The sequence below is a fragment of the Notothenia rossii genome, assembly GCF_949606895.1.
Source record: "Notothenia rossii genome assembly, chromosome: 1".
NCBI classification, from domain to species: Eukaryota; Metazoa; Chordata; class Actinopteri; order Perciformes; family Nototheniidae; genus Notothenia; species Notothenia rossii.
In genome coordinates this window covers 13,772,762-13,789,465 of record NC_136912.1, presented here as the reverse complement: position 1 = coordinate 13,789,465, position 16,704 = coordinate 13,772,762, and the positions used below count along the sequence as shown (strand labels likewise).

The following is a 16,704-nucleotide window of genomic DNA, read 5'->3' as shown; positions in this document are numbered from 1 at the left end:
GTGTTTACCATTATGATCTGAGCCAGGCGCTACAACAGTCATCTCAGTCGGCTTCTGATGATGGGCCCTAACCTCAGACTCTACAGACAGACATTACAACACAAGGACTGCTCATGGAAAGTAGCAAACACTCAATTGTTTATCTCTGTCAGAAGAAAAGGAATGTATTTCTTAAGAAAGTATTCAACACTATCTCTTGCCATCAAACTACTACGGAATCTTCAAATGAGGAGCTTTTACAAGTGTATTACATAACATCTACAGATCACAAATAAATCACAAGACAAGAGGGTGCATCATGTCTTTTATCACAGAATTGTCATAGCGACACTTACACAACACTTCAGGGTTGGATTCGTCACAATTAAAACCAGGCTTCCTTTAATAAATCTGTAACTTCCTCCATATTGGTTGTGTGATTTCAGTGGTTTACAAATTATCAACCTTGACGACGCTCTTGATGCAGGAGCTGTTTTTATGGTGGTGTGTCTTAATGGGCTATATTGTAGCGGACAAGTGGATTCTGTTCTTTCTGCAGCCACTCCCAGGCTGTGTGACAGTGACCTTTAGACAGGCACAAAGGGAGGAACTGCTTGAACACTATCCATAATACTTATACGCTCTCAAGGGAACGGATATGTGCTGCCTGCTTGATGATTGGGCTGTATTGGACATTGGAGGAAATTATATTATGAGTATCTGTCTGGATCTCTGGCAGATGACAGAGGCAGACATTAATAGATGCAAGTTCCAAATATGGGCAGTAATAGGTGTAGGCTGGTTGGCAATGCACACACTGCAAGCAGACAAGGTTAAACAATCCATGTGCAATACACCACAGACACACAGGTATTTCCACTGGCTTTCAAGCAGGTTCAAACTGGTTGCTCTCACCATCAGCTCTCTTTGGTCTTCGAGGTTCTTGAGGAATGAAGAGAACTCTTGCAAAGATTCATCTGAAGAAGAAAAAAATCAATCATCGTAATAAATACAGTTATTTTTGCCTGACTCATTATTTCACACACACACACACACACACACACACACACACACACACACACACACACACACACACACACACACACACACACACACACACACACACACACACACACACACACACACACACACACACACACACACACACACACACACACACACACACACACACACACACACACACACACACACACACACACACACACACACACACACACACACACACACACACACACAATGATTAACAGCTGTTCCCAACACAGGTGCACATCAAAAACTGCTCTTAATTTGCTGCTGGAGAAAGAACTGTAAATAAACATTTACAGGGCAAGTCTGCACAGTGGTGACAAAGCCTAGTGGTTAGTTTCCATCATGCGAGGCGGTGAAACCACACTTACCGATACACTTCTCATCATCCGTCTTTGCATCGCCAATATATTCAAACTGAAACTCTCCCAGGTTCTGCGCGAACTTTCGCTGTGCCATCCCAAGCTCTGCAAGAAAATAGAAAAAACATTACAATCATTGCATTTAAAAGGATGCAGAATGCTAAATATATTTTTTCTAAATGTTCTTAACAAAAAAAATAAAAAAACATAAGCAATCGAGAAAAGGATGTCTGATGCTTCACACAGAGTTAACCACTTTGCAAACATCCTGTTTGTAAGCAGTCGGACGAACAGGATGTCAAACTCGGAGGGCAGGTACCACAAGTTAGCACATGCCAAAAGAGAGCAAAGTATATTGAATCATCTGTTTGCCAGTCATAGCTAACACAAATAATCAGAAGATAAATAGTAGGATGCTTGATAGCCTCAGAGAAAAGTTGATGGTATACCTTTGGGTTGCTAAATATAAGCAATTCATTTCAATGTATGTTTATATATAGTATGTTTGTCTTGTCCCGCTGATATAACACTAATGTAATGTACTGTTATATCAGTCACTGCTTAGTCCATCCTTAAACAAGCATTAGCAACACAGGTAAGTATGGTCTTTTACTAAAACCACTAAAGTATATTCGTACTTGGTTAATACCACAAACTATTTTCAGATATTGATTTTGATGTGTTTCTACAGCACAGATGACAAACAAAAAACAAATTGCCATCTTAGCATAAGTAAACCTGATATTGAAATGTATAGCACAGCTTTTATCAAATGAAAGAAACAAAAGCAGTAACTAACCAGCATCTTTGCTGATTAGCTCCTCATGCCAGATGTAAAGAGGCAGAAGAGAGGATTTCATAACAAAACAGGCCTAAACCTTCTGGAAAGACCCTGATCTTCTCTCTGAGGTGTGCGCTCACTCATGTAAGCTAACCCTGAATTATCCCCTGGATCTGCATTAAAACTATTTCAGATTTTGAAAAAATAAATGATATTTAAGTCCAGCGTCCTCTACAGCCCTTGCATACACAGCAAAACAAGTCTATTTCCAAACAGTGAAGAGATTCCCTGAGGTGGGATCTCTGACCCACGGCCGTCCCCTAGGGAAGCATGACAAAATGTGGCAGGGGTATTTTAAGACTGGAGCTGTGCAGTATACTGAGGAGCAGTGTCATTGGATTTGGCAGATAGTTGGGGCTCTATTGGGAACAATTAAACTGGGCTATAAAACTGAAAAGAGCTCTGCACACATCTGTATCTGCTATAGAGTCACTCCACAGCTGGCTGGAATTTAGGGCTGCAACTAATGAGATCATATTTTATACAGTCATTTTATTAAATAATCGACATGGTCTTTCCAGTATAAGAAAAAGGGTTACATTAATGAGAAATAGCTGTCATTACTTTCAGGAGTGATTTTATCAAACTGCTTCATATAAAACCAGAACAGTTTTGCAACAGAGGAAAATACATTAGTTTGTTCCCTCATTGTTGAAGAAATCCTTTAAAAAAATGATGAACCCATTGGTAAACTATATAGATGTTCTGTTCACAAACAAAGGTCCTGGACTGGATTTCAAGTGGAATGTTGCAGCTATGCATATTGGGCCACAAGGCCATACATGAGCCTCTGTGACTTAGAAATCAGGCTTAGCTTAATGCTGCAGAGGCCATCCAATATATTCCGATATTTTATAGAAAAAGCCCTGTATTTTCAATAACTTAACAATTACTCTCGACCTTTGCAAATGTGGGCTTTTTTTAAATAAAGATTACAATAAAATGTAATTACAACGTTTGTTTTATTTGCCCTGTTTATTTCTATCCATGTATACCCCACTCCGGGTTCTCTGAGCAGTGTGTGTACACATGCTATGGATTAAAGCTATAGCAGGGTGCAAAGCCCAAACATGTGAGAGGTGTTGTTGGAAAAGGTCTGCCTGAGCCTGGCACAAAGGGCAAAGCTTCTGTCTCAACACTTCATTTCAAACAGTAACGGGGCCCTACACACGGCGGCGTGAGTTGCCGCTTCAACGTTTCTGCCCATTCACTTTGAATGTGGTGACGTCACGATTCGACGAACTGCATTGTGGGAGCAAAGCGTAGCTTCTCTCGCGGTGCTCGCTGCAAAAGTAGAGCAATGTTCTACTTTTGACGCCTTGGCGTCAGCCAATCGAATCATATGCCAGTACAAGCTCTAGCCAATCAAACCGCATGCTCGTGTGTCTGGGGCGGGAGATTCATGTGATTGGTTGTTGGTCGAGTTTCAGCCCCCTCCCGCCGGCAACCGACAACGCACGCCGCCGTGTGTAGGAGCCGTAACGGCCCGTCTACACAGAAGCGTTAAAAAAATCTTCCAACGCTTCTGCCCATTCACTTTGAATGGGCTGACGTCACTTTGCCAAGCTTTTCACCGAACTGCATTGTGGGGAAGCAAAGCGAAGATTTGCAGGATTTTCAGGATTCAAAAGTTGAGCAATGTGCAACTTTTGAAGCTGCGGTGGAAGCGTCAGCCAATCAAATCCCGTTTATGCAAATCTGACAGTACAAGCGCTAGCCAATCAAACCATGAATAACGACTCTATATAATAATATAATAATATAAGAATAATACACGGAGCCTCTCTTTTCCTCCCCCTCTCCCGACAGCCCGTCAGTATTTTCGTTATCAGGAAATGATCGTATAGGGCGTACGGAGCCTCTTGGCCCCCCAGAGCGTTGCGTCCGCAGATCTACCCACCTTGGGACCCCGTTATCGTTTCTGCGTTTCCCTGTCGGCCTCATGTGGCCGAACCGTCTGATAGAGAACTGTAGCGGATACGACCCGTATCGTGTCCGTGTGGCTGCAGCCTAAGACATCTACTGCTAGTTGCTCTTCAGCTCAATATCAAATCTTCACAATCCCAGAGCACACAAGCAAAACAGGCAAACAAACACCTGCAGTTGACTTCTTAAGCCAATTTGTGTAAATGATTGACCCACAGGAAACCAAGGGACCGAGACAATGGGACGGCTTGTGTATCACAGTCTTTTGTATGTCCTTTAAGTAGGTCTCAATATAGCACTTGGAGGAAAGGTTTTTTCTTTACGAGTGAGTGAGGTCATTGTTGCTCTTCAGAAATTAAAAGTTGAAATAGAAAAAGAAAGGCCTAAGAAATGTGTACAATCACATAAGAGCAAGCTGACTTGCTACTTAAAATAACAAATCAGACACAGTTTCTTTACCCCCTGAATGTAAAAAAATATATTTGAATGACAGTAAGCAAAACAAAAAGGATTCATAACCTGTGTATGGCAGCTAATAGCTCATTTCTTGGCTCATGAACTTCTGCAAGACACTGCACAGACCTGACTTTAGATTATAAATCGTGCCTGGAGAGGGTCTTCATCTGTTCTTTGCTCGGCTACCACAGAGACACAGTAAACAGAAAACAGGCCACTGCCAAAGCGACATTAAGAGACTGACAAACACTAGTGGTAGGGTGTTACGTCCTCTGCCTCAGGCACCTCACTGAAAACAGTATGTTGGTGAATTCAGAAGAGGGAGGAGCATTATGGGATCCCTTGTTATTGTTAACTTATAATCAGATGCGAGTTCCTGCAAGAATGCACTATTTTAGACTAGAGAGTTATATAATACATGTGTGTCTTTCAACAAAAGCTCAGATACATTACTAGCTCTTCACTTTCCTGTTGTTTCTGTGACAGAGGTGACTTCTATCTGGTGTAAACACAACCTGATAAACCGCTATGAGGGAGTTTTGAAGTACGGGTTACGGGCATTATCTTCAAAATAAAGGTATGGCAAAAAATAAGGTCGTTATTTTGAAAGCAAACACTTGCTATGCTGAGTAGAGTCATTGTCTTTGAAGTGAGGGTGAAATCTAGAAGGAATCCAAACCACACAGCTCAAATGCAGGCAGGACGATAAAGTCCATAAAAGGTGATTCTGGTCACTCTGCTGTAGGCAATAGTCTTCATTTGCAGCAAGTGGAAAGAGTGCAGAGAACTCAAACCATCCTTTATTAGTATGGTCTATGACACTATCATTTTACAGAGTCCACCAAGCAGGACAGAGGCAAGACATATTTCCATTGGATAGCATATCATACCACTACTGATTTAAACTGGCAGGCTTTATCCATGGAGGCATGACTTTAGGACTAATATGATCATATTTCACCACTGCTCGTGTTATTGTCCATACTATAGGCAATTGTAACATAAAGACATTGAGTGTTAAGAATCTGTTTAAAACTCAACATCAATGAAACACTGTATTTTCTCCTCCTGTTTTGTGCTGTACATACCATTTTTGCATACTGTGTAATGGCAGAAAAACAACTTGGATTTAACAGCATGGACATCTCATTATAATAAGCCACTTATAGCATATTAAAATGAATGAAATGCTTTGATTAATATCAGAACCTGTAACGATTTCAGTCCAAATGAATACTTTCTGTTGGATGTTTAATTAAAGTAAAAGTTTGCTACCACATGCAGCATAACGACTTCATGTGATGACGAATATCCGAATATTCGTTAGTATTCGGGTTTCAATTTCGTTATTCTGATATTCGTTTTGTTTGTTTTTTCCCGTTTTTTTTCCAAATTGAATTGATTGAAATCTCCAATATCAACGTGAGAGCTTGTTCGGGGGGTGCTAACACTTAACCATAAACGTTATCGTTTACTTTCTCCGTCTTTATATGTAGATATTACTTTTCTCCGTTAATCTCCGTCACGTTGTTTACCAAAGCAACAACAACTTCCTGTCAACAGCGCTACCTCTCCTTTAAAATAAAAGCATGTCCATAAATAGGAAGCCAAGCCAAATTACACTTAAGACACAACTGCAACGAAAGTAACAAACACAATGCGATATACTTTTCAATTTCAAAGAACACAAATTGGGTTAATGACTATAAAACAACAATACTGTATAATAAAAAAATGAATGCCGTGAATACACCAAAATACATGTGTTGAAGCGGTTCGCTGCTGATTACTACGCACCCCCGCCCCCCCGAAAAATTGTATTCGGGACAGCCCTAGACAACACACAGTACAGAACTATATATCAATATCCTTTTTCCAGTTCTTTCCAATGCCCCCATTGGTCCTGTTTCTCCTTCTGTGTTTGAATGGGTTTACATGTGAATCCAAGGCTTACTCCTAGGCCCCTTGCTGTTTCTCATTACTATACCCCATCTTAGTGATCATTTAGAAAAAAATGTACTTTAATTGCTGCAACTCAATAGCTTTTGTTTGCCTTTCTAAGGATTCCTGAAAGTTGAACAAAGAGTGGCTTAGGTTCTGCAGCTCTCTGTGCTTTGAAGCAGTCTGCCAGAGGAACGTGGGGAAGAGGAGTCTGTCATCTTTGAAATCCCTGCTTCAAAGCTTTGAAAGAAAACACATTAAAGAGGTTGTATACTTTTGACTTTATACTCATGCTTTGTCTTTACTATTGATGTCTTTTCTACTGCTTTTCGATCTTCTTCTGTTTGCCTTCATTCTACTATGATATCTTTTCCAACAGCTTTATTACAAACAACAATAAAGCATCAGCACATGTTCATGTTATTACTAAAAAAAGGTAAATGTTATTGTCTGTTGTCTTTGTTGTTCAAAGAAGCAGGAGTTTTAGTGTTTGAAGTTCTGTAATGAGTTATATTACTGAATCGAGCAAAGACACATCATAACCTAAGTTCAATGTTCACCCTATACTACCGTATCATTTTTTAGCATTATGGGTAATAATCACTGACCGTTATGGAGTTATTGCTGGTCACCAGCAGTGTGATCCCAAAACACGCTTGTATGTAGAGTGGAAAGTTCAGTTTACACATAGTAAAAACATGTTTTGACTACACTACACTGAACCTCGACCTAAAAAGGCCTCGACACAGGGGCTTTTTTTGTTGTGTCCGCAGTAAAGTCAAGGAAGAGTGTAACTAACTTCACTCTCGTAAAAGATCATCAAGAGCTGATGGTATAATGACACTCAAAACCAATGCCATTCGTGCATTCTTTAAGGTGTGATAAGAGTCATATAATGTTTTACTGCCCCATTGTACGACGTAATACATTTAGGAATGTAATAGGGCTGCTAAATATGGCATTGTAATTTACACTCCAATTCTGACTTTCTCTACTTTTACATATTGCTTTTGCACGTTATTAGAATATGAATGGCATCATGTATCGAAACAAAGACAGCATACGGGCTCCGGTCACTGTGGACAATTAGTGTGTTCTCCGAGAACAGTGATGTCAAGGGATAGATTTGCAAGCTCTTTATTGGAGCCACATTTGAGCATGGTGCACTGAGCATGGTGCACACACCCATCCACAATCTGATTACACGGGTCGCATGTTTAACTCACTGCAGGGAGGACAGTTAATATGAGAATATATGAGGCCGAGCTGTTTGGACCTCATTACATAAAAAATGAAGAATGAATGTTATCCGTTAACATGAAGCTCCGGTGCTAATTGAATAGAGGCAACATTTAGAAGAGGAACAAATAGCAAGAGCATTTATGTCTCTGTGTATTGAAGCGGGAACATCATAGATCAACTGGATACAATCAGCGGGGAGATAAACAACATTTTCAGATGTGAGGTCTGCATAACAGATTGAAATGATAGCTGCTGTAGTGGAGGAAAGAACTATCACAAGATAGAAATACCACACACACACACACACACACACACACACACACACACACACACACACACACACACACACACACACACACACACACACACACACACACACACACACACACACACACACACACACACACACACACACACACACACACACACACACACACACACACACACACACACACACACACACACACACACACACACACACACACACAGTGCATTTTGCCTTTTAAAGCAAGGCATTTTCAGAGTAGACCTGGGAACTGTCAAACTTGGCTGGTTTCTCTGCAGAAAGCCAGAGGGCCCGGTCTACCGGCTTCAGCGTGGGAGTCATACAGTCCTCACCTTACGTACATCTGATATCAGAGGCCCGATTGTTATAGGAAAAACATGAACAAATGGCTAGCTCTGTGACGCATTGGTGCCCATGTTCAGAGGAGGTGGGAGGAAAAACAAAGATGACATAATGGGGAGGGTTATTATGTTATTATTATGGAGCTCCACAAACCAAAGCAGATGTGGACTGCTGTAGAAAAGAGACAGCAACAAAATCACATATGTTTAAGAAGATCATGTTCTTAGCATTGAATTTATCTTTTTTTATAAATGCACCCGTAATGCACCTTCGAGTTTTGTAACATACTGTGTTCCCAAGATCAATATGAACCTCTAGCTCAAATTGTCATGCAAATTCAACCGTCAGAACAAAGGTCATGATTGTGATAAATTGTGAAAATGTAATAAATTCAACAATCAGTTGACTGTCAGTTGAAAAAAAGGTTAATATATTGACCTTTAATATGATATTAAAGGTCAATATGCCCCAAATATGGAGTGACTGCAGGAACTGTTGGTTAAAATACCCAAATTGTTTGATTCAACTGTAACTTAAATAGGCAATGGCTTGGAGTAATTATAGAAAACAAGACATGGACTTCTTGCCAAGCTGTCTTTCTTTCTTAAGAGTGAAGAACCAACATGCTTCCTAAGTACAGTATTAGTTCTTTTTCACCGTCAATCCTTATCTATGCTAACAAACTCAGGCTGTGATGCTTTAAATATTACAATGTATACGATACTATATTTTATTTAATCAGTCTCGCAAGTTTTTTTAATTAAAGTAATGTTTTTTAAACTAACGGCACCTGTCAGAACAAAACAGTTGTTTCTGCCATTCCCTTAGATAGTTACCATCAATTATCTGAATTGTTTTCTACTAACCTTTTGCCTTAAAGCAGGAAATGTAACATTTGGCTGCTGTTGCAGATTTTCTCCCCAAAACAAACAGAAAAGGTATGTTTATGTCAGAGTTCAGCTGCTGAAGATGTCCACAGTGTATTCGTTGGCGCCTGTTGCCTTGATGTTTGTTATGATTTCTACAGTCTCATAACATGTGCCACTCAGGTCAAAGCTTGCCTGGTCCAGGCCCTCGAACAGCGGCCCTTCCACAGTCCTTCCTCTTCCTCCCTCCCATCTTTTCCAGTCCAAATCCCCGCTCCACACTCCCCTCCCCTCCAACAACCTCTCTCCCCTAGCCCCCTGCCCACAAAGTATGACTTCATTCATGACTTCCTGATTCTCAGAACAAGTCTGTAGGGTGAGGCTGTGCTTAGCAGTATCCTGTCAATAATCACCAATTGGCTCATGGAAGCTTTATCACCATCTGGGTCTTTAGCTGGCACAACAAAACTCATCATGCGATGCAATCAAAAGGTGCTTCATGTAGTTTCAAAGCTGTGCTTGCACCAAAAAAGGAGCAGAGTTGAGCCATCCAGCATCCTTTTTATAGCAGGTCTTATTCTTTATGGAATGAGAGATGAAAAGCGTTCCTCCCACATGACTTCACGTCTTGTACTAATGCGATTTTAATGAAAGATTGTGATGTGGCTCTTTGGCAGAAGCAGTAATGTGATTACAGAGAGCAGCAGTGAGCCAAAGCACACCATGGCAGGCCAACCTGTCTGCCTGAAGAGAGGAGAGACCTTCTCATGGCTGGGTTTGTGGAACTGAAAGTGAGGAATACCACAAACAGATCATGTGTTGCCTAATAAGCCAAACGGTCAGTTTACTAAAGGAAGTCCAGCTGTGGAAATGATTGACCCCAAAGCAACGCCTTCCAACTGTACTGTTCAGTTGATTGCAGCGATGACAGAACATGGTTGAAAAGAAACAGTATGAGTAGAATCAAAAAAGGAGAGTTCATATTTCCTACGAGTGAGAAATCAATGCGCTTGCTAAGAACAACAGTGAGGGTGGGGCAGAGGGTACCGACGGGGCACAGTTCCTGTGGGGAAACCCTCTGAAACAGAAGCACATCTGCATGTTGCTCCTCTAGTGGGCACTTCCATGTCACGGCTCTTTGGTCGAGGCCCGGGGATAAAGTTTCCTCTCAGAGCCAAGGACTTTCCGTAGAGGGACATCCTCCAGTCACTGACAGGCTGAGAGGGGAGTGGGATGTGGAGATCAACAAGTGCCTTTGGAACACTCCTAACTAGGGCGGAATGATGAGAAGAATGCCATTTTTTGTACTAATGTTGCAACTGCGATAAGATTCATGATATTAGAGGGAACTATCATACTGCATCATTATTCAAATTCTATTATATATAAAAAGATATTGAAATGATAATGGTGTGAATTTTTGATAGGATATGTACCAAACAAAGATTGTGTTTTTAAAGGTCCCATGTCATGCTTTTCTGGTTATTACCAGTCCCCTTGTGTGTTATGAAGGTTTTTATGCATGTAAACGGTCTGCAGAGTCACAAACCCTCAAAGTACACCCTGTAGCAAGTAAAACTCTAACACAGAAAAGACCTGTCTATGCTGCCCCAGAACGCCTCGTTGGACATTTCTCTTTTTCCATTGTTTACTTCTTGGGTATAGTGGCGTATTTCGGGTATAGTGCCGTTACGTGTGGACCGGACCGGACCAATCCACACACACACACACTCTCTCACTCTCACTCTCACTCTCACACACACACACACACACACACACACACACACACACACACACACACACACACACACACACACACACACACACACACACACACACACACACACACACACACACACACACACACACACACACACACACACACACACACACACACACACACACACACACACACACACACACACACACACACACACACACACACACACACACACACACACACACACACACACACACACACACACACACACACACACACACACACACACAGCGAGGCTCGCTGCTGCGAGGAGCGGGACACCGTGAGCTGGCTCACTGGTGTGGGGTCGGCGAGACACCGCGGAACTCAGCCTGGGCACACACACAAACTCCCAGCCAGGCTGCGGGTGTGTTTCGGGCTGGGTTTCGCTGTGTCTCGCAGACGGCCACTGGGCTCATAGGGGGGGGGGGGAGATGCTGTATGAGAAACCAATGTGAGTTTGGAAAATTGCACAATTTAAATATATTTTAGTAGACCTCAACAATGGAATATGATCAGTAGAAATGGCCTGGGACCTTTAAGTGAATACACTATAGGAACCACAGTTATTTGGGGATTTTGATACATATACTATATACACAAAACAACGAGTGCGTCTCCACTTTTAAGGTTTAAGTAGACTAAAATGCAATTTTTATCAAATCTTTTGAGCCACATCATTTATTTTACATTCTAAACTAGACTCAATCGGACTGTGTTTGGTACAGAATGCTATAAATCATTGTTACCACTGCTGGGTGTTGGATATCATGGTGTGTCCATAGTTGACAGAGAGCATTACACAGCTTAGCGTCTCCAAATCAGCCTCACCAATCAAAAACAAGTGTCTGAGCTGCAAAGCTACAAACCACAAACAAAGCAGATTAAGAAGAAGAAAAGTGACGGGCTGTCTCTTATGATCTCTATGGAGAGGAGAGCCAAACACAGGGTCACATTCTCCTCATGAGACCGGATGATGAGAGTAATGTGCAGGGAATAGGAGCGATGCAGCAGCTGAGCTCCACCCAGAGGGTACGTTTACACCATATTACTTTATAACCTAACTTGAGCTATAGTTAAAACTACTGTGAACTTTATAATGCCAATGCTCCAAGACAAAGTCTGAAAACACTGTTTGCAGAAATAGGTTTGAATTGTGCCTTGATGATGAGTTTATAGATGTATTTACTTGAACATTATGAACACAAACTTCGATCCCTATAAGGCCGTTCCACACGTTATTAAACTGAAAGTCCTGCCAATCAAATCAGCTCACCAGATTAAAGGCACAACTGGAAATGCTGCTAACAATGGGAAAGGAACAATGTCATGTGTTGTAATGCCATTATTTCAATATCAATTATAAGGTTACGTTACCAGAGACAAAGATGAGTTGTTTTAGTTTTCAAAACAAAACTCAGAGATATTCGGTTTTCCTTAAATAAGGGCGTAATAGATTTCTACAATTATTGAAATTCATGCTGATTCTTTTCCTTTTGATTGACTTATTGTTTCAGCTCTACCTGCATGAGTGTTATCTTCCAACACAGAGGGCGGCTGCCAACTCATCTGCCACGCCTTCAATGAAATATCAAGGCGGGACACACCATTTGTAAATAGTAGTGTATTCTTTTATAAGCCATGTGCATTATTGTTTGATCATTTAACTGTGGCAGTTAGATCCTGTTTAAGTGCTCTACTACTGATGAAGCCAGGAGACGAGTCAACTCCTCATGATTACGGTTATCAAAGATCATCAAAAACAGTCATTTGAAAACTGAGAGAGGAAGGTACGAGACACATTTCCAAGAATGTTCTCGAGAGCACTTCATTGGTGTCCGAACATAAAAACACGACCATCAGTTCCTTCCTGAAAATTCAACTGACTTTGCATTCCTCCCACTGGGACCATATGACAGGGCTCCTTCTTCCTCCTCACATTCTCATAAGCAAGAAGTTAACACGGACCCAATGAGGGTTAACAGAGAGACACGTGACATGATGTGCATCGCTATGTTGCACGCACTAAAATCAACATTAAAAGTGACACGATGTTTAGCCACTCATAAAAGGCACGAAATACAAGACATGTCTTCCTGAAACAGGATTTGGAGCATCAGTTAGTTAGACCAACATAGCATAGGTATCGATATCAACAGTGAATACCAGAGTTCACCGACCAGGCTCTTCGGCCGCAAAACCTGGAGAGCATTTGGTCTCAAGACTATAAGCAAATAAATGAGACATAAGTAGAAAGCATGAAGACGAGGTCAGGATCGTTCGTTACTGCTTACGTACTGTAAAGGCTACAAATTGAAAGATGTCAACACTCAACACAAGGTACGGTCATTTAGCTAATAAATAACTGACCACCTAAGGTTTCACACAAAGGAATAGATCTTAACTGTGTGTGATTTAAGAGGGTAAGAAACTCTTGTTACACTTGACTTGAGTTTAGCAATAGACGTTTTTGTGATCAATTAATTAATCTGAACAAAACAAACCAATTTTGTATAATATTTACATGCAAATATTTGTGGTAGAATGACTCAGATTGAACAAAAAGTAGTGCAATCAGGTTAAAAAGACTGTGATGAATTCAAAAACGTATATGAATGTGTTCTGATTGCATCCAATCAGAGCATTCCTCTCATGTTATCTGCTGTAAGACTGAATAGAGGAGGTGACGTGCATGGACATCCACAGATCCATCGTGCCTGGTGCACACGGTGCTGAAGTTGAACAACCAGGCACACTTACGCACTGCTGCGAACCAGGACAGTCCCTCCATGAACCTTTGACCCGGTGTCAAGTGTTAACTTTCCACTAAATCAGGGAGCACCTGCTGTTTCAACATGTTTACAACGACTGACGGGATTCAAATTCACTGGAAAAACAAACAACAAACTCCAGGAACACTTAGAGGAAAAGCTGAAAACCCCTATTTGTTGTCTCCTCATTATTTTCATTCATGTTATTATCGGTTTGCTCCTGTTTAAATGCGATGCATTCTTGTTTTCTTGTAAAGCTTTTTGAGCTGCATCTCTTGAAAAGTGTATTAAAAAAAAGTGCTGAATAAATAAAGCTTTTCTTAGTATAGAAAACGACTTTATTGTCGGTTGTGCCGGTGTTTTACGATACCTAATTGTGCCATAAAAAGTCTACTAAAACGGTTGGCCATTATGAAATCAACAGGCTATAAGATTGTTAAGCAAGCATGACAACATCTTGCTGGATCTTGAAGAATTTAAGGCTGCCCTAAAGGAAAAAACGAAAGATCGGGTGACTTAGGAGCAGCGCTGAAACCAACGTGATGAGGTAAGTCTTTCTGAAGGTTTTAAGAGTGGAAAAACATGTTGCATGATGGTCCAAAGCACTAAAGCAAATGAAACACTGCAGCTGAATCATTCCTGAATCCCATCTGTCGACACTACAGCAATGACATACTGTATTATTAAGTTACATTCACATCACAAACAACTTATTATTTCTCATTGAAAACACGCTTTTTCGCCTGAAGATTGACAGATGTAGTCCTGCAGTACATCTGTCAGGAGATGTTTTACAGGGTTTCAATTAAATACAACTGTAAAATGATGACGTCACAATGCTGGGGGATTTTCCAACACTTACAGCAGTCCATTTTTGATGACTATGTGTTGAAGTCACCTGGGCTCCTTACAAACAAGCCCAGCCCACAGGACTAGAGTTCAGAGAGAGCGAGAGAAAGAGAGAAAGAGAGAAAGAGAGAGAGAGAGAGAGAGAGAGAGAGAGAGAGAGAGAGAGAGAGAGAGAGAGAGATAACAAAGTAATCCTTGTAACCCTGTGTGACTGAGAGCAAACTGAGCAGGGGGTTATTATAAGAACTCTCGTGCTTCAGGCTTAAACATGAAAAACTGTCTTCATAAAAAACAAAAATAAGGAACAGCATTTCAAAACGATAAGAAAGACAACGCCTTGATCTTGTAATCATGACAGCCTCTCATATCATTTGACTATAGGTTATTCTACTCTGCAGCTCCTAAGCGGTTTTCCCCTCTCATAACCAAAAGGAAAAGACAATCATTTGCAAAGCAGTTGTTAAAGTTAGTGGACACATGAAGACCCCCAGACCTTTTTCCAAGTCAAGTGCATGACTTTTAAGACTGCACACAATACTTTTCCTTAGAGTACAACCTTTAAAAACATTAAAAATCCACTCACGCTTGGTTGCATTGATGAGGTTCTTCCCATCTTTGTAGAGTTCTTTGATAAATCTGTTCGTTTTGTCCAGTTCTGCTTCGTGAGACTTTATTTTCTCCCTGAAACTGGGGCTGTCCAGATAGCATTCACTGAATTCCAGCGGGTGTAGTCCCATTTCTGTGACAGATTGATAGCTTCTTCTTTCAAGAACGGGAAACTGGGAGAAATGACGCTGACTGTGAAGCTTTTGAAAAAACTAGCTTTTACAATCAAATTGCCGCTCTTTCAGCTGGCAGTAGGTTTGAAGTGCAGCAGATAAAGCATAGCTACGTGTAGTAGCAGCAGCTAACGGTGGTTAGCATGGTAACTTCTGACACAGGCGCATGGGTGTTGTTCTACTGTTGTCAAGTAACGAAAAGAACAGCTAAAAGGTATAACGGTTAAAAGTTGATAACGATACGCTGTCGGGTGAAGTGCTCATGGGAAGTCGGTTCACGGGAGTTGTCAGAAAGTCATGGTAGCTGTATCCAGTTTTTCCTTGCTCCATCAAACGTACTCCACCTCACAGAGTGACAGATTGAGAAACTCTGCTGACATCTGTGTGCGTGTAGCAAAACTACTGACAAAGATTCTGACAAAGCTCCTGCAAGATGATCAACTCTAACCTACTTCCGCCTTCGCTTCGCTTCAGAGTGAGCACTGATTTACAGCACGAAAGATGTCAACAAGGGTGTCTATTTAGATATGTTACTTCGGTAAGAGTGACAGTAACAGACTGAAACAAAAAACACAATTACAGTTTACATTTAATATATTATTTCAGAATAAAAGTTAATATGAATATGTATGTGACTGGTGGATACAATAATCAAAATACAATGTATTGCCAAGTATATTTACACATGGACTAACTTGGTTTCCTATACAATAAATATAATTACCAAAATATATACATATATATATATACAATTAGAATATAAAGTTTAACACAAAAAAAACTCTGATAAACAATATACAACACTTTCTTGTTTTAGACTGAAGAGCTAGGAAGAGCTGTGTGAAAATATATTCTAGGGCAGATGTTTCGAACTCTATATGATAAAGAAAAATGGAAGAGAAGAACAGTGAGCGAAAAGGGGATGCCATTGACCACGGCCCTGAAGCCTGCTAAGGCAAAGACTTGCAGCAAGGCAAGGGAAATTCCACAGAAGAAAAAGGAAAAGTGATCTCTTGATAGAATTCAGTACACCTCCCACATGGACCCTTTAGAGCAGGGGTATCAAACTCAAATACAAAGTGGGCCAAAAAAATAAAAGTTTATTGCAAAACTTATTGAAATGAATTTATTGCACATATTGAAATGTTTTGGCTCTATGAAACCTGATGTACTTATATGATTCTGTTTTCTTCAAGTTTGTATCATCCTGGTCGAATGCACTTATTGTAAGTCGCTTTGGATAAAAGCGACAGCTCAA

The 16,704-nt window shown here is 40.8% G+C and overlaps 1 protein-coding gene across 4 annotated transcripts in view; it reads right to left on the bottom strand.

Annotated features, from left to right (window-relative positions):
• Positions 1-15,835, bottom strand: part of arhgap10 (Rho GTPase activating protein 10) — a 48,958-nt gene extending 33,123 nt beyond the window's left edge. For 2 of the 4 annotated variants that reach the window (XM_079671623.1, XM_079671624.1), the window contains exons 1-3: positions 15,251-15,835; positions 1,398-1,493; positions 895-956 (exon numbers count right to left, since the gene is read on the bottom strand). In XM_079671623.1, the coding sequence (XP_079527749.1) occupies positions 895-956; positions 1,398-1,493; positions 15,251-15,404 (312 nt within the window). In that variant the 5' untranslated portion in view covers positions 15,405-15,835. The remainder of the gene's footprint in view (positions 1-894; positions 957-1,397; positions 1,494-15,250) is intronic. The other 2 variants (XM_079671622.1, XM_079671625.1) reach the window with 2 other exon arrangements.
• Positions 15,836-16,704: the final 869 nt, after the last annotated feature.